At 40.9% G+C, this 19,780-nt stretch overlaps 1 protein-coding gene and 1 long non-coding RNA gene across 2 annotated transcripts in view; both read left to right on the top strand.

The window, feature by feature from the left end:
- The window catches only part of LOC118938220, a 34,524-nt gene extending 31,219 nt beyond the window's left edge, over window positions 1–3,305 (top strand). The window contains exon 5 of the long non-coding RNA XR_005035468.1: window positions 1,247–3,305. This is a non-coding gene — a long non-coding RNA (uncharacterized LOC118938220). The remainder of the gene's footprint in view (window positions 1–1,246) is intronic.
- A 3,259-nt stretch (window positions 3,306–6,564) lies between these two features.
- Window positions 6,565–14,578, top strand: LOC118938544 (VPS10 domain-containing receptor SorCS1-like). Its single transcript, XM_036942614.1, has 3 exons — window positions 6,565–6,754; window positions 7,166–7,278; window positions 13,529–14,578. Exons 1-3 carry the CDS (start codon window positions 6,577–6,579, stop codon window positions 13,574–13,576), a joined length of 339 nt encoding a protein of 112 aa, XP_036798509.1. The 5' UTR covers window positions 6,565–6,576; the 3' UTR covers window positions 13,577–14,578.
- The last annotated feature ends 5,202 nt before the right edge of the window (window positions 14,579–19,780 follow it).

Here is a 19,780-nt window from a genome sequence, read left to right as displayed (position 1 = left end):
TAGGAGACAGAGCACGTCTCCTTCCTGAGCGGTATGACGGCTGCGTGGTCCCATGGTGTTTATACTTGTATACTATTGTTTGTACAGATGAACGTGGTACCTTCAGGCATTTGGAAATTGCTCCCAAGGATGAACCAGACTTGTGGTCTACAATTTTTTTCTGAGGTCTTGGCTGATTTCTTTTGATTTTCACATGATGTCAAGCAAAGAAGCACTGAGTTTAAAGGTAGGCCTTGAAATCCATCCACAGGTACACCTCCAATTGACTCAAAGGAGGTGAATTAGCCTATCAGAAGCTTCTAAAGCCATGACATCGTTTTCTGGAATTTTACAAGCTGTTTAAAGGCACAGTCAACTTAGTGCATGTAAACTTCTGACCCACTGGAATTGTGATACAGTGAATTACAAGTGAAAAAATCTGTCAACATTTCTTGGAAAAATGACTTGTGTCATGCAGAAAGTAGATGTCCTAACCGACTTGCCAAAACTATAGTTTGTTAACAAGACATTTGTAGAGTGGGTGAGAAACGAGTTTTAATGACTCCAACATTAGTGTATGTAAATTCTGACTTCAACTGTATGTGCTGATCCTAGGGAAGTGCCAGATGTAACCACCCTGAGTAGACTCGCTGCAGATACTGTAGTGACAGAGCAGGAGGGTCCAGCACACACATTAGCGGTCACTCACACACACACACACACACGGTGGGGCAGAATATGATGCAACCCTAATGTTTGGGCTAGTGCTGACTGCTTGTGTCTGTGTTTGAATGTAGCCCAGCAGTCTGTTGACTTGTGTACCTGCCACCCTACTGTCTCTTGATTACTACACTGCCTTGACCTCCCTGTGGTTCTCTCTCCCTACATCACACGCACATATACACACAAACACACACACTCACACCACAGGAGCAAGACACTCCCAGTGGTGTTATGTAACATGTCAGAATCAGGATGCATGCTAATGTAGACTTGTGACAACACCAGCTGTTGGAATTTTGACAAAAAAAAAGAATGATGCCCTGCCTGTGCCCATGCATGCTGGGCATTGTATTAAACCCCATTTCAACAATGATATGTATTTAAGTCTAGAATAAACACAAGTACAAGCATCTGTCTGGGCTCTCAAATAGATTGGAATAAAAAAAAAAATGCAATAATGTTTGGGACTTTTTTGTCTCTTTCTTTCTTGCTATCTTTCTTTCTTCATCTGTAGAACTTACTTGAGACTGAACTTGTTTTCCAGGGGGACTCAATGAGAACCAACATCCATCTGGATTTCGGAAATGGCACGGCTGTAATGGTCCTGTGTGTAGCTGGTGTAGAGAGTCAGGCGCAGGACAGCAGATATGAGTAATCAACGTACTTTACTCAAAAATACAAAGCAACATAGCGAGCCCACAAAAACTTACCAATGTACAATAAACAATCACTCACAAACAAAACATGGGGAACAGAGGGTTAAATAATAAACAAGTAATCGGTTGACTGAAGCCAGGTGTGAAGGACAAAGACAGAACAAATGGAAAATAAAAGTGGATCGGCGGTGGCTAGAAGGCCGGTGACGCCGAACGCCGCCCGAACAAGGAGAGGGATCGACTTCGGCGGAAGTCGTGTCAACGGCAGTCTCCTACTCCAACCTGAGCTGGATCGAAGAGAGGATCAGACATGTTAACAAGACGGCTGGGATATTCCGTGTCTCGGCCTTTGCGGAGAACACCCTGGGATTTCATACTAGCACCTTGTATATGCATGTTACGTTACCTCTATACATTCACCTATTATGTCAGGGCTATTCAATTCCCGCCACCGAGGACTGAAGTACTTCTGGTTTTTGTTTTTTACTGTACCTGGTAGATAATTGGTCATTGATTGGTCAGAGTGGTCGTTCACCTGGTTACCCAGGTCTGAATCAGTCCCTGATTGAAGGGAAAGGATAGAAAACAATAGTGCTGTGGTTCTCAAGGATCATAATTGAATATCGCTGCCTCATATTTATCTGTAAATAACCACCTTACTAAATATACAGCAGTGTACAATGGAGACAGTTAAAGACAAAGTACCAGAATGCTCTGCACGTAGTACAGCACAATGATGCTCACTCGCTCTTGTCATCTTGTAATGAACAAGCCAGCCAAATGTCAAGTAAATAATAGTGACAAATATAACATGCTCATGTCTAAAAGGCGTCAAGAATTATCCAGCTCTTTGAAGTGCTGTGTTTGAATTGCCACCCTGTCTCCTGACTTGAACAGGGAGGGTTTTGTCAATTAATGAAGGTGCCTTTTAAGTGTTGTCTGGTCGCCATGACACTTTCAATCATTGTACTTTGATATTTTTGATGGCATTGAATCTGGTGGTGTTTTTTTCTCCGTGGTTTGTTTCATTTCGAGGTCATTTACAGGGGAGAAAGAGTGCAGGATGTCACACTGGCATAAATTAATCGGGAGACAGGCGCAGGAATGCAGAATATTTTTTTTTTTATTAAGCCCAAATTACGGTGTTCCGTGTAAAGGCACGGGGACGAAGACCCAACAAACACGTAACAAAACACAGGGTAGAAAAACAAAAAAAAAAGAGCGAGGAGTAACTCGAATAAATAACATACGCGCACAATGATTAACACATGGGACGAGACCCGTAATCATCTACGCAATCCACAATGCCACGAATGCCAAAAACACAGAGCACAGGTACTCACACGCACCAACGGACATAGTAACAATAATCGATCACCCAATGGAAACCAAAGGGCACACTTATGCATGTACTAATCAGTAGGGAATAGGGGACAGGTGTGCGTAATGAAAGTTCCGGAGGGATCCGTGACACAGGTGAAGCTTTTAGCTATGTGCCAAGCATGATGCCGCCACAGGTTTCCAATTGGAAACTTTTTTTACACAAGACACAGCTTAGGAAGCCTGTCCAAATGAATCACATCATTCACACACGCACACACACACACACACACACACACACACACACACACATACACACAGATTTAAGAGACACACAGACACACAGATTTTCTCTCTCTGTCACACACAAACACACTGCATGAGTTTCAAAGCTAGGATAAGGATAAAGATTAGTCTCAGTTAAAGAGGATAAGAGTTAACAGAAGCCCAGGCGGAGACGTACACGCCAGAAAGCCGAGTCACACCACTCTCAGCCAGAGTTTTGCTGTTAAAATACGGTGTTATATCTTTCCGCTATAGGAAACTTCACTGCTAAGATCACTGAAGCCTTTGACAAAAAAAAACAGCACTGTGTCTCACTTTTTATTGATCTCTCTAAGGCTTTTGATACAGTTGATCATGCTATACTAAGGCAGAGATTGTCGAGTGGAGGTCTTTCAGAGCATGCCCCTGCATGGTTTGCTAACTATCTGTCTGACAGAACTTAGTGCACTCAATTTGATGGGCTTATGTGTGTCTTTAATGGTATGCCCCAAGGCTCTGTACTTGGTCCTCTCTTATTCACTATTTATATAAATGATTTAGACAAAAATGTCCAAAATGCACAACTTCATTTTTATGCTGATGATATTGTGATTTACTGTTGTGCCTCGTCTCTTACAAAAGCTTTCCAGAACTTGCAAACGGTTTTTCATACTGTTCAACATACCTTGTGTATTATATTGAAGCTTAACCTCAATACTGACAAAACTAAACTTACGGTGTTTTCTAAAGCAAGAAATAGACCTCTAAACTTTTCACCTACCTTTCAGGGCAAGTAGATTGAGGTTGTAACCTCATATAAATATCTTGGAATTTTAATTGATGATGTCCTTTCTTTTAAATTGCATATTCAACAATTTACAAAAACATTGAAGCTGAAATTGGGATTTTATTTTAAGAATAAGGCCTGTTTTTCTTTTAAAGCCAGAAGGAGGCTAGTATCAGCTACATCTATGCCTTTACTAGACTATGGGGATATTTTATATATGACTGCTTCCGCTCAGTGTTTGAGATCAATTGACACCTTTTACCATGGCACTTTGAGGTTTATTTTAAACTGCAAAACCCTTACGCACCACTGCACTTTATATTCCAGGTTTGGCTGGCCTTCTCTAGTCACTCGTAGGCTCAGGCACTGGTATACTTTTATTTAAAAGCCATTTTGTGTTCACTACCTTCATATTTGGGCATTTTTATTGTTTAGAAATGTGGTGGGTACTCTCTTCGTTTGCTGGACTTTACCCTGCTAACTGTTCCAAATGTCCGAACTGAATTTGGTAAAATGTACTCTGCGCCATCGTCTTGGAACGCCTTACATAATACTTTTAAACTGGAAGAACTTGTACCGATTGGTATTTTTAAATCACTGATGAATGATCCTGAGACTGATTCCCTGACCTGTCAATGTTTTTAATTTGCTGTTTTGATTTTGTTATCCTCTTGTGAATTATATCGTTTTTACTAGAGTAGTTTTTCATGTTGTTTGTCTGTAATTTTTGTAATGACTTGGTGCTGCCTTTCTTGGCCAGGACACTCTTCAAAAATAGATTTTAAATCTCAATGAGCCCTTCCTGGTTAAATAAAGGTTAAAGAAAATAAAACAAATTAGATCACGATAATGCCAAGTACACCCACGTCAGCTCCCATTACAGTCTCAGCATGGCAGACCACAGTATTACTCACAAGGTATCACCACCAAAACAAAATAATGCCAACGTGTTTTAAGTCCAGAAAAAATCTTGTTCTTCAACTAAATTCCATCAAAACAATAAAACATTTAGACAGTCATGACATTTGTTGAGTAAGATTTCTGCAACATGTACGCTGGGAGTCAGGAACAAGTACAGGGAGTGAATAATTTAATTAATAAACGAACATGGACAACACAAGAAACACGAGCAGCGTATAGACAAGAAACAGGTGAGTCTGATGAGGCACTGGTGTGCGTAACGATGGTGACACGTGTACTTAATAATGAGCAGCCTGGTGACCTAGAGCGCCGGAGAGGGAGTATACGTGACAATTTCATTCACCTTCCCCTTTCAGCTAAAGTAGTCTTATGATAAGTGATACTGGCAAGCTCAGTGTGAGAGATCTTATTTCCATTATTCTTTATTTAAGAAGGTTGCTATTTTCCCAAGCACCTGAAAAATATTATTTGGATGTATATACTGTGGCTGAATCATCCAATATGGAGTCTGAATCATCCAATACTGAGTTTGAATCATACAACACTGAGCCTGAATCCCTTTCTGTGTTTGTATCAGGTTCTGTGGAACATGTCCAGCTGCTGGCTCTGTTTGTGGCCATCAAGAACAAGGAAGTAAACCTTACAGCAGTGGTCTGGCCCATCCACTACTATAAAAAATAAACTTTCATGAAATTACACATGCAATACACCAAGTTAAAGCTGCACTTGTTGTTAATCCAGCCAACGTGTCAGATTTCAAAAAGGCTTCACGGCGAAGGCAAACGATGCTATTATCTGAGGACAGCACCCCAGCAAACAAACACAGACAATCATATTTCAACCCGCCAGGCGCGACACAAGACGCAGAAATAAAGATATAATTCATGCCTTACCTTTGACAAGCTTCTTCTGTTGGCACTCCAATATGTCCCATAAACATCAAAAATGGTCCTTTTGTTCGATTATTTCCGTCAATATATATCCAAAATGTTCATTTATTGGGCGTGTTTGATCCAGAAAAACACTGGTTCCAACTCGCGCTACATGACTACAAAATATCTCATAAGATACCTGTAATCTTTGTCCAAACATTTCAAACAACTTTCCTAATACAACTTTAGGTATTTTTTAACGTAAATAATCAATCAAATTTAAGACGAGATAAACTGCGTTCAATACCGGAGGAAAACAAAGTGTAGCAAACTCTCAGGTCACGCGCCTCTAACAAAGAGTACACTTCTCTCTACCCTCGTTCTGAACAATGCTACTTCTTCATTTCTCAAAGGGAAAACCTCAACCAATTTCTAAAGACTGTTGACATCCAGTGGAAGCGATAGGAACTGCAAGCAAGTCCCTTAGAAATCTGGATTCCCAATGAAAGCCCATTGAAAAGAGTGACCTCAAAAAAAGACTTCTGAATGGTTTGTCCTCAGGATTTCGCCTGCCAAATAAGTTATGCTATACTCGCAGACATCATTCAAACAGTTTTAGAAACTTCAGAGTATTTTCTATCTAAATCCACTAATAATATGCATATCTTAGCTTCTGGGCCTGAGTAGCAGGCAGTTTACTTTGGACACGCTTTTCATCTGGACGTGAAAATACTGCCCCCTATCCTAAAGAAGATTTACTCATGATGTCTATGGTATTACATACATTGACCTCTTCTATTAATGAAGATGACTATGAAAGAGGCGGAGCAGTCTCTGATCTTATATTTTCTTCTGACATCTTATTAGTATTTCATAGGTTAGGACCTTACCTGCATTGGTTCTAGGTCTTATGGGGAGGATGTTTTTTCTAGGGTTTTACTCAAATCAAGTTCCAATTACTCTTAGTGAGAAGTTGAAGGAGAAGTTATTATCATCTGGAATGGATCTCTTTCATATTCTGGGGCTTTATGTAAGTGTTTTAGGTGAAGGGATTATGTCTAGATCAAAGTGTTATCATCCATTTTGTCCATGTTCTCTCTTCCTCCAGCCGGTGATCAGCTTAGACGGGAGAATCTCATACACCTTCACCAGCGAGGGAATGAACACTGTTACGGCCCAAGTGTCTTCAGCCAACGCCATACCGCAAGACACCAAGACGATAGCCGTCCAAGGTAAGGATCAGTACTACCTCTCTCTCTCTCTCCCCTCTCTCTCTCAGATCTCCCTAATCAAATGATCCTACTAATTAGCACATATAGCAGCCATCTGAGTTGGTATGCGACGTTTCAGGATACATTACATTTGAATATGTCAGGATATGTGCGAAAGGGGACATTTCCCCAATTATCTAAGAAATCACATGTGCGATTAATCATCTCCCCTTGAGCACACTAACACGCACACACCGACATCTCTGTCAGCTTTCCCACCCATCAGAAGACAGTTAGAGGAGGGACACAACCAGAACAAAGGACAGTGGGGAATGAAGAGGATACCTTGAGAATAATGCACCTAGATCAGGGGCTGAATTAACGGTCTGTTTCTGTTTCTCCCCTGGGTCTCTCTCTCTCTCTTTCTGACAGAGTTCTTCAAATCTCTGCTTTTATCTTTCTCCCCTAATCTGGACGAGTACAAGCCTGACATCCCCGAGTGGAGACAGGATGTGGGGAGAGTCATTAAGAAGGCTCTGCTCCAAGTAAGTGTGAATTCCTTCTCTTTTTTCTCCCTCTCTCTCATCTCTTTCTATCCGCTGAGATGCTTCGGCGTTCGCCCTCGGGCTGTCCTGTGATTCGTTATCACACAGGTGCGAGAGACTCGGCTTCTTGTCACGCGAGGCAGCTTGATGAGCACTAATAGCTTAATTTCAGAAGTCGGCGCAATGAAGTGCGTTCTTCGGAATTCATCTGGAATGTACTTAAGTAAAAATACTTTAAAGTACTCCTTAAGTCGTTTGAGTATCTGTACTTAATTTACTATTTGTATTTGAGAACTTTTACTTCACGACATTCCTAAAGAAAATAATGTACTTTTTACTCCATACATTTTCCCTGACACCCAGAACTACTTAAATTTTCAATGCTTAGCAGCACAGGAAAGTGGTCCAATTCACACACCTGGTCATCCCTACTGCCTCTGATTTGGCGGACTCACTCAACACAAAAGCTATCTTTGTAAATTTTGTCTGAGTGTCCGAGTGTGCCCCTGGCTATCAATAAATAGATACAAGTATGTTAAAAAACATGGTATCATCATCTGGTTGGCTTAATATTAGGAATAAGAAAATATTTATACTGTTACTTGTAATTTTGATACTTAAGTTTATTTCAGCAATTACATTTACTTTTTATACTTACTGTAAGTATATTTACAACCAAATACTTTTAGACTTTTAATCATGTAGACTTTCACTTTTACTCAATTCATTTTTTATTAAGGTGTCTTTACTCTTACTCAAGTATGACAATTGAGTACTTTTTCCACTGCTGCCAACTCCACAGTGGATTTGACATGAGAGGCGACTCAGGTGAGCTAGGCTGAGAGCCAGTGGAGGGAGCTACTGTGATAGAGGTCAAAGTGAGGCTTTGTGAGGGATATAGCACCAGCCAATTGAATTGTGTTGAACTGAGAGGTACACTCAGTTAAAAAAGCTCCAGCTTTTGCCATTAATTCCTAGCCTCAATAGAGTGCTACAACACCTATTTTCATACAGAACGTTTTGTTATACAACCTTTTAGGACCTACGGTAGATACTGTATATGGTATATGTTTCTCATGTCTCTACTGCATTCATGAACACTAGTTCATGTGTCATGTACTCCTCCATAGACAGTTTAATCCTATCAAACCATCCTTCCTTTCACTCTTTCCCCCGTTCTCTAAAATAATTCTTCATCCATGTACTGCTAGAGTTGACATAGGGTTCGTAGACTAGATATTGTGCAACAACCGCCATACAAAGAGTTATTCAAAGAAAAATCTTCATGTATTTGTATTTTTCTGCTGTTTGCATTCAGTTCACTTTCAAAAGTCATTGAGTCAAGGTAAACATCACCCCACAATAAGGGCGAAGGAGTCAGTGTCCATTCATCTGCAATGTTGCCGTACTACAGTACAGCTCTATGGCTGACAATAGTGACAACCAGGCAGGGCTGCACTTTTGCTCCTCGGCTGATTCCAACCCACCGCCGAAAAGAGGTTTGAATGGAGAGTTCAGTAATAGAGGCTATTTTAAGTTATTTTGTCGGAACATGGAAGATGACCGAAGGCTCCCTCTCAGTGACTGTCTGCAAATTCATATAATTTAGTATGTTTTCTCAGAAGGCCCGCTGGTTTCCCCACCACCTGTTAATGCACCTCTCAGTGTGGTGCAAGAGGTTAACATGTCCTCTTTCTTCCCCAATAGAGAGCACTGCTTCTGGGCATCCCTTTCTCACCCCCATTCCTTTCCTGGGTAACAACTGTACTTTACTTCAGAAAATGAAATGATAGTTATAAGTGAATTATAAGTAACCCAGATCAGATTTGTCACTCCAGCCAATGAGTTTGGAGGTCATAAAATGCCAGCGGTACCCAAGCACACAGAGCCTTAAGACTTTTTAGACTAACGAGTGATCGCAAAGAGAACAAACGTGGCCGGAGTGTATTGATTTATTTGCATCCCCTTCCCTTTCCCATCCCCATTCCTTCTATGCCTCTTTTCCCTCATTGCAAGTCATTCCTTTGCTCTATATTTGTCCACTACCTTGCTCCTCAAATAGTGACTTTTATGCTTGATAATTGATGTGCTTCAAGTGTATGTGACTCGCCGACGACACCACTCCATTGTTCGTCGATAGCCCCATAAAGAATCCATGAAAACATTAGCGTGTTTTAAAATGGACACTGATTGCTGGTTTGAATCCTCTGCCTTGCTAATAATCTGAAGTGGTTAAAAGCCATTATCATCAAAAACTTGAAATAGTAGCTATTTTGAAGTCATGGAAAAAAGTTGTTGGCAAACTCAGAGGTTGAGATTGGATTTAAAAAAGGGTCAAACTTTATTTGACACCTAGGGCCATAACACATTATGACACAGTCATAACCATGTCATAATATGTCATAACAGCTGACAAAACGTGTCATAACCTGTCATTATATATTCATAACATTGTCATGCACATATATTTAGACCTGTTGTGTCATATTGCATTATTTTATGGCTGGTTATGACTCCTGTCAAAACCCACAAAACCTACCACACAAGGCAAACTGTTCCGTTACATCGAAGCCTACTTGTAAAAGTTATATTTATGTTATATATCATTTTCTAAAATTGACCATATTAAACTGCACACACATTGATATCAGACATGTACCTACCCCAATGCTCTGTTGCTCATGACTAGGATGAATGCAGGAGCAGATTTCAGGAGCTGGACAAGACACCTTATTTGTGACCGATGACTGACAAAAGGGCATGTATGTGATAGGCCTATCTGGATTTATTGAATTATAATGGTCATAATGCTTCTTGAAAGTGTCATAAAGTGTATTTCTTAGTCCAAGTAAAGTGACACAGGATGGTCATAATGCAACCGTTAGATACACATTTCATAAAAAGTAAGCTTCTAAAATACATTAGCGTGGTTTATGTACTCATGTAAATACAAAGCCCCACCTGTTTTGAGCCCGCCATTTTTTGCACAAAAAAAATCCTTCTAGCCCCTAGGCAACTTTGCAGTATTTTTTTTAATGTGTTTTTCTTACATTATTAGGCCAGGATTTTTTTGTATTATTACATACAGCCAGGAAGAACATTTGGATATCAGAGCGGCGACAACTCACCAGCATTACCAGCATTTCGATCAGGAATACGACTTTCCCGAATCGGATCCTTGTTCGTACCCCCCAGGACAATTAAACTGAGGAGGCGCACACACCACCCAACGCTTCCGAGTATTTTACTCGCTAATGTTCATTCTCAGGATAATAAAGTTGATGAGCGGAGGGCAGGGATTTCCTTCCAGAGAGACATCAGGAAATGTAACATACTCTGTTTTACGGAAACATGGCTCTCTCTGAATATACTGAGTCCGTTCAGCCAGTAGGGTTCTCAGTTCATTGCACAGACAGGAATAAATAGATCTCTGGGAAGAAGAAGAAGGGCGAAGGGGGTGTATATTTCATGATTAACTACTCATGGTGGGATTGTGAGAACATACAGCAACCCACGTCCTTTTGTTCACCTAAACTAGAATACCTCACAATAAAATGCAGACCGTATCACCTCCCAAGAGAATTCTCTTCGGTTATTGTCACAGCCGTGTGTATTACCCCCCAAGCCGATACCACGATGGCCCTCAAAGAACTTCACTGGACTTTATGCAAACTGGAAACAACATTTATTGTAGCTGGGGATTTTAACAAAGCAAATTTGAAGAAAATGCTACCGAAGTTCTATCAACCCCTAGACTGTAGTACTCGTGTTGCTAAAAAACTCAATCACTGCTACTCCAACTTCTGGGATGCCTACAAGGCATGCCATGGCTCCATTTTGCTCCTCCCTACCTATAGGCAAAAACTCAAACAGGAAGTATCCGTGCTAAGGACCATTCAATGCTGGTCTGACCAATCGGAATCCATGCTTCAAGATTGTTTTGATCACGCAGACTTGGATATGTTCTGGGTAGTTTATCAGGAAGTGTATAGGAAATGTTTTAGCCACTGAGACTATTAAAACCTACCCTAACCAGAAACCGTTGATAGATGGCAGCATTCACGCAAAACTGAAAGCGCAAACCATCGCATTTAACCACGGAAAGTTGACTGGGAATATGGCTGAATAAAAACAGTGTAGGCATTCCCTCTGTAAGGAAATCAAACAGGCAAAATGTCAGTATAGAGATGAAATGGAGTCGCAATTCTGACACTGACGTCTTGCTTCTGGACAAGCTAAACACCTTCTTCACCCGCTTTGAGGATAACACAGTGCCACTGGCGTGGCCCACTACCAGGGTTTGTGGGCTCTCCTTCTCCATAGCCGACTTTAGTAAGACATTTAAGCGTGTTAACCGTCGCAAGGCTGCTGGCCCAGACGGCATCCTCACAGCATGTGCATACCAGCTGGCTGGAGTGTTTATGCACCCTGTAGCACTAAAAATATCAGCGCTCCTAGGGCTCCTAGCAGCCGGGGACTTTAATGCAGGGAAACTTAAATCCGTTTGACCAAATTTCTATCATCACACAGAGACGCATACAAAGCTCTTCCTCGCCCTCCATTTGGCAAACCTGACCATCTATCTATCCCCCTGATTCCTGTTTATAAAAATTAAAGCAGGAAGCACCAGTGACTAGATCAATAAAAAAATGGTTTACTAGCACAGACTGGAATATGTTACGGAATTCCTCCGATGGCATTGAGGAGTACACCACATCAGTCATTGGTTTCGTCAATAAGTGCATCAATGACGTCATCCCCATGGTGAACGTACGTATATACCTGAACCAGAAGACATGGATTACAGGCAACATCCGCACTGAGCTAAAGGCTAGAGCTGCCGCTTCCAAGGAGCGGGACTCTAACCCGGAAGCTTATAAGATATCCTGCTATGCCCTCCGATAAACCATCAAACAGGCAAAGCATCAAAACAGGACTAAGATCGAATCGTACTACACAGGCTCTGACGCTCGTTGGATGTGGCAGGGCTTGCAAACCATTACAGACTACACAGGGAAGCACAGCCGAGAGCTGCCCAGTGACATGAGCCTACCAGATGAGCTAAACTACTTCTATGCTTGCTTTGAGGCAAACAACACTGAAACATGCATGAGAGCACCAGCTTTTTCCGGACGACTGTGTGATCACACTCTCTGCAGCCGATGTGAGTAAGACCATTAAACAGGTCAATGTTCACAAGGCTGTGCGGCGGGACAGATTACCAGGACGTGTATGCGAGCATGCGCTGAGCGACTGGCAAGTGTCTTCACTGACATTTTCAACCTCTCCCTGTCTGAGTCTGTAATACCAACATGTTTTAAGAAGAACACCATAGTGCCTCACCTTAGAAAAGGTGGGAAGAGCCTTCAAGATGTTTCAGAAAGATAATCGACGTCACATGCCGCCTCTCAGAGCTGGGTCTGGAAAAAATACAAAGCCGAAAATATAGTGTGCGCTACCTTTTGTTAATAGATATTAATATGCATTTCAAAGTCAATGTAATACCCCAGAGAGGGGGTGAGATGGAGGTGTTGAATATTATAATCAGCACCATATACTGCTGTGTTGCACTTTATTTGTGACAGTTGTCATTATAAAAGGCCTGTTTTTCCATTAATTTTGCATTTACCGCAGCAATATGTGTGTTGCTATGCTTGTTTTAATCATTTGGCTTTTAGTTGGAGAAAGGCAACCATTTAGAAATAGCAATTTCATGCTATCACAGTCTTTTAAATGTGAGATATTAAAAATGCACTATCATTGCCGTGGATCTACCCATAATCCATAGCCTGATTTATTTACAGTTGAATAAACTTGGCGACGGGGATGTCGCTTGTCCCAGCTCTGTTGTTTCAGGCCTAGACTTCATAGTCATACAAATCTGACCAAATAAATCCAATTTGTTGCTGTTTACTGGCCACTGGAAGGGAATAGTTTTTGACAATGTTGTGGTGCCAAAACTCAACTTTATTGTACACTGTGGTCCTATATAACACCATTTTGTGTTCAACAAATTAATTCAAGTTAAGCATATGCATTGACTGTATGTAGCTCTACTGTAGCAGACTATTATGATGCAAAATATACATTTCAACTGTACTCCATGGGTGTTATTGGTGATACAATATAGTATAGGATCAATTTTGGCAATGAAGCAAGAAAATATTCAGGGCATTCCCAGATTAGCCTTTATTGTGTTGCCCTGTTCTTGTTATGTTTAATGTTTGTCTTCCTCTACCCTCTATTACAGTACCCTTGGTGGATTCCATCCCGAGACACAGCAGTTCAGCAATGCTGATGCTCCCATCAGCAGTATTCCTTGGTTTAGCAGTGTTTTTTATCTACAAATTCAAGATTTATGTATAGTACATTATGATTATATCTTTGAACACTATATCGAAGCACAGTTCAAATCACCTGCCATCGTCGTTAACCTTTTCACACGTACCAACAAACAGGTGTGATCATTCTACAGTGGTGCCTGCAGCGTACGCTCAAACCAGTGTGATTAGAATGCTTATTTAAAACGCCCAGTTTCGATTGACGCAACAGACAGCATTTGAGCTGGCCACACTGTTTTTTCACAGAAAAATTTTGCAAGAACTAATGTCCAGAATGTGACCAGTTTATTTTTGGATGCAATGTTCAGACATTTACAGAAGTATCTACATCATAACGCAATCATCCAAACCGGAAAATGTAGGGATGTAAATGAGCTAATAGCAATTAACATGTATACATAATCACATCACTGGCGAGCTCACCTTTGATCAAAATAATTGAGTAAAACACTTGCTAGAAATCGAAAGTAATCCGACGATGGGTAGTTTGTGCTCTACCATGTATGTTTTTTTTCTCGCATCAACCAAAGATCATAAGAGGAGACAAGATGAGTTGTGTCTGTATATAGTATATATGTTGAAGGTGATGTGTCATCTACCTCACCATATTATAACATATATGGTCTAACAGACTTTTACGTGAAACCCACATTGCATTGTATGTCAACAAACATGGCTCCACACATAGCTGGCAAATAGATTAGCATTAGCTCATTAGAATCACGACAACAAAATACCCCAAAAATATTTTACACACATCATAGGTGTCCATTACAATCTATACATTAATCGGAATGCATTAATTGTCACTTGAAGTACTTGAAAACGTGAATAAACTGTAAATACATTATGCTCCATACATACATACATACAGTTGAAGTCGGAAGTTTACATACACCTTAGCCAAATACATTTAAGCTCAGTTTTTCACAATTCCTGACATTTAATCCTAGTAAAAATGTTCCCTGTCTAAGGTCAGTTAGGATCACCACTTTATTTTGAGAATGTGAAGCCATTTTGCCACAACTCTGGAAATATTCTTAGGGTCATTGTCCATTTGGAAGACCCATTTGCGACCAAGCTTTAACTTACTGATTGATGTCTTGAGATGTTGCTTCAATACATCCACATAATTGTCCATCCTCACGATGATCTATTTTGTGAAGTGAACCAGTCCCTCCTGCAGCAAAGCACCCCCACAACATGATGCTGCCACCCCCGTGTTTCACGGTTGGGATGGTGTTCTTCGGCCTGCAAGCCTCCCCCTTATTCCTCCAAACATAACGATGGTCATTATGGCCAAAATGTTCTATTTTTGTTATATCAGACCAGAGGACATTTCTCCACAAAGTACAATCTTTGTCCCCATGTGCAGTAGCAAGCGGTAGTCTGGCTTTTTTATGGCGGTTTTGGAGCAGTGGCTTCTTCCTTGCTGAGCGGCCTTTCAGGTTATGTTGAGTTTTAATGACTCCATCCTAAGTGTATGTAAACTTCTGACGTCAAATGTATGTACAGTTGAAGTTGGAAGTTTACATACACTTAGGTTGGAGTCATTAAAACTCGTTTTTCAACCACTCCACAAATGTCTTGTTAACAAACTATAGTTGATCGTGGACAACAGGAAAAGGAGGACTAAGCATGCACCCATTCTCATCGACGAGGTTGTAGTGGAGCAGGTTGAGATCTTCAAGTTTCTTGGCGTCTACATCACCAACAAACTAACATGGTCCAAGCACACCAAGACAGTCGTGAAGAGGGCACAACAAAACCTATTCCCCCTCAGGAGACTGAAAAGACTTGGCATGGGTCCTCAGATCCTCAAAAGGTTTTACAGCTGCACCTTTGAGAGCATGGTTGCATCACTGCCTGGTATGGCAACTGCTCAGCCTCCGACCGCAAGGCACTACAGAGTGCGTACGGCCCAGTACATCACCGGGGCCAAGCTTCCTGCCATGCAGGACCTCTATACCAGGCGGTGTCAAAGAAGGCCCGAAAAATTGTCAAAGACTCCAGCTTTCCTAGTCATAGACTGTTCTTTCTGCTACCGCATGGCAAGCAGTACCGGAGCACCAAGTCTAGGTCCAAGAGGCTTCTAAACAGCTTCTACCCCCAAGCCATAAGACTCCTGAACAGCTAAACAAACTGCCACCCAGACTATTTGTATTGCCCCCCTACGCTGCTGCTACTCTCTGTTATCATCTATGTACAGCCACTTCAATAACCCTGCTGCATGTCCATAAATACCTCTACTACCTCGACACCGGTGCTCCCGCACATTGACACATTGACAATGTACCGGTAACCCTGCATATATCCCCGCTATTGTTGTTTGCTGGATCTCTTTAAATATTTGTTTTTCTTATCTCTTACTTTTTTAGGTATTTTCTTAAAACTGCATTGTTGGTTAAGGGCTTGTAAGTAAGCATAAGGTGAAGCCTAGGAGCCTAGCGTAGCCTAGTGGTTAGAGCGTTGGACAAGTAACCGAAAGTTTGCAAGAGCTAATCCCCGAGCTGATAAAAGGTACAAATCTGTCGTTCTTCCCCTGATCAATGCAGTTAACCCACTGTTCCTAGGCTGTCATTGAAAATAAGAATTAGTTCTTAACTGACTTGCCTAGTTAAATCAATTTAAAAAAAAAATGTCTACACCTGTTGTATTCAGCACCTGTGACAAATACAGTTTGATTTGATACATACGTACATACATACATTCTGGATGCTACAGTAGAAACGACAACACGATAAGAAAATAAAGCACTTACTTTGATAGGAACGCACACATGTTCAAAGTTATTATTTGTAAGGAAAACAATGCAATAATGCGAGCGACAGACAGAAAATTTGCCAGTTTGTGGAAAACTGTGCAAAAATGGTGAAGGGCTCTCCTCGAAGAGGGACATTTTGTCCTGCTCAGTAAAGCCTCAAACATAAATTGTATACATCACTGAAATGGGCTAATTCTATGTGAATTAATGAGTAGGCGGAACACACCTCAATTCAAACTGTTGTTAGAAAATTCAACTTGTTAGAAAATAATTTTGAAATTGACAAGTTGAAACATATGCTATTGATAATTAACAGACAGCGCATGTTAACTGTCCTATTGCGTAATAATCACATTTTGGAACAGTGAGTGCATTCAGACTTCACGTGCATAAAACAACCCATTTCAGATATTTGGGTTGTTATAAAAATAATTATAAGAATATGCTATCTTGGTAGGACCTGCATCAATCAATGATGAACTAATGATATTCCTTTAAAATAACTTTTCAAATTTCCTTTATACTGTAGATGTAGTAAACAGATTTAGAGTGATTTGGATGCATGAGGCACATGTGTGAAATATGTTAAGAAAACTATCATTCAATTGCTTAATATGCTGTTGCTTTACTTTGGCTGTTAGTAGCTGAATTATTAAAATTGTTTTCATCAAACTCTGTGGAAAATGCATCAATTATGGAAATGGAATGACCCTCATTAATTTAACATTGGTGTTGTGTTTGAGAAATTACAAAAGAAACCAAAACCCTCAAAATGTCAATACTTCAAGTCTGTACACATTAGGAATCTCCCTTGTGCTCTTGCAGGCATTTCCAATTCCCCCTGGGGTAGAGAGAGAGAAAAAAATTCAACATAAGAATAACATAGGTTAGTCCACTGGTAGTAGGGGCTTGGTGTCTGTGAAACAAATACTTACTTTGACACTGATACTGCCTGTTAATTACTTGGGTTTCATTACAATGTCTTATCAAAAGCTCTTAAGCTGTTGTTTCATGTGTGGGATATTATTGGCTGACACATTGGTTTGTTTGTTTCCTTGTTTTCTTCTGAAGATACACTACTCCTCCTTTTTCCTACCAGTTAATCCCATGTAAAGAAAAAATGAAGACTTTATACACTGCAGGACAAAAGTCAACATTGTTATACATGGAGATATGACCCATATTTGTTGTAGTTCAATACGATTACTTTGGACAATGTATATGTAATATTGGTGGAGCTTTCTCAACAACGAATTTCATGTCACCAAATCTATTAGCAACTTGCTAATAACACAATAAACAATGATTTATCAGACCATGTACGTATCTTACGTTTAACCCTGGCGTCAATCTCCTTCTCCATGACTTCTTTGGCCGTTGTGAACTCAATGAGGGTGATCTTATGCATGCTGTCACTCTTGTTGAGCGTACCGATCATCTCCTGCTCTTTCTCCTGGTTCACCTCCGCGTATATGTTAATCCAGGGGATTGTTCTGCAGATTGGTAAATGTAGACAGACATCAGCCATGATACAATAGGGAATGACTATTTAATGATGGTCCGTCCCTTCGGCAGCATTTCTCAAAGATTATCAAGAAAAAATGAATATATCCGTCATTAAATCCCCATATGACACCAATGTCTAGTAGCGATAAGAGACTGTAAATATTTTGCGTAATTTCAGAAAAATCTTTCCCCATTTATATTTATGATTAGAAATATGTGTTTCCTCCACTCGTACTTCAAATTACAAGTCATTTTATTATTTAATTGTTTTGCATTGTCATGTGTGACATTTCAATCAGTCTGTTTCCTCTTTAATAGTTTTCCAAGGGCCTGATTTATACTGATGTGCATGGGTGTCTTGTTTGATAGCATCCAGACGGCAAATCTGAAATCTACTCAAGGAGACAAGTTTTAATAACAAGTATGAACTACTTAGACCTACTGTTGCACAATTTGGATTACAAAGAAAAGTAACATTTTCAGTCCGAAATTGTCTTATTTCATGGACTTTTTATAAAAGTTTTACTTTTCATGAGGCCTATGGGCCATTATGTCTACATTTAGGTCTCCGTTCTAACAGGGAATATTATTGAAAATGTACCATATTATCTTTAGATATTTTTTATCACTCTGTATATACAATATGTATATTTACTTTCCACGTGCTTGTAGTAAAAGTACAATGCCAAACACAGGAGATCCTATTATCAGTTCTTAAAAGTGTGTTAAAAATCAAGATGTTACTTTGTTTTTAATGAGGTCCTTGACTTGTGCATGTTATTATTAAGGACAGATGATAAGCAACTGTTGTAAATAGTTAATTTTCATTCATTAAAAGAGTGTCACGCCCTGACCATAGTTTACTTTGTATTTTCTATGTTTTGATTGGTCAGGGTGTGATCTGAGTGGGCATTCTATGTTTCATGTCTTGTTTGTCTATTTCTATGTTCAGCCTGATATGGTTCTCAGTCAGAGGCAGGTGTTCGTCATTGTCTCTGATTGGGAACCATATTTAGGTAGCCTGGGTTTCACTGTGTGGTGGTGGGTGATTGTTCCTGTCTATGTGTTTTCACCAGATAGGGCTGTTTAGGTTTTCGTTACGTTCATCACGTTCTTTATTTTGTAGTGTTTGTACTGATTCGTGTTTTACGTTTGTTCATTAAAACATGGATCGCAATCTACACGCTGCATTTTGGTCCGACTCTCCTTCACATACAGAAAACCGTTACAGAATCACCCACCACAAAAGGACCAAGCAGCGTGTCAACAGGCAGGAGCAGCGCGAGGAGAAGCGCAATAAGGATTTCTGGACATGGGAGGAAATCCTCGATGGGAGAGGACCCTGGGCTAAACCAGGGGAGTGTAGCCGCACTAGGGTGCAGCGGGAGAAGAAACAACAGGAACAGCCCAAGGAGGAGTACAGTATGGAGTATACTACTTGGGAGGAGATCGACAGGTGGGCGGCCGACCCAGGGAGAGTGCCGGAGCCCGCCTGGGATTCGCTGGAGCAGTGCGAGGAGGGTTACCGTAGAATGGAGGCGGTGAAAGCAGAGAGGCGCTGGTATGAGAAGGCAGCATGGCGACACGGATGGAAGCCTGAGAGGCAGCCCCAAAAATTTCTTGGGGGGGGGCTAACAGGGAGTATGGCTATGCCAGGTAGGAGACCTGGGCAGACTCCCTGTGCTTACCGGGGGGCTGGAGAGACCGGACAGGCACCGTGTTATGCAGTGGTGCGCACTGGAGTGCGGGTGCATAGCCCGGTACGGTATATTCCAGCTCCGAGTGTCTGCCGGGCTAGATTGAGCGTCGAGCCTAATGCCATGAAGCCGGCTCTACGCAGCTGGTCCCCAGTGCGTCTCCTTGGGCCGGTTTACATGGCACCAGCCTTGCG

This window comes from Oncorhynchus mykiss, chromosome 13, assembly GCF_013265735.2.
Source record: "Oncorhynchus mykiss isolate Arlee chromosome 13, USDA_OmykA_1.1, whole genome shotgun sequence".
Taxonomy (NCBI): Eukaryota; Metazoa; Chordata; class Actinopteri; order Salmoniformes; family Salmonidae; genus Oncorhynchus; species Oncorhynchus mykiss.
This window is presented reverse-complemented; position numbering and strand designations above follow the sequence as displayed.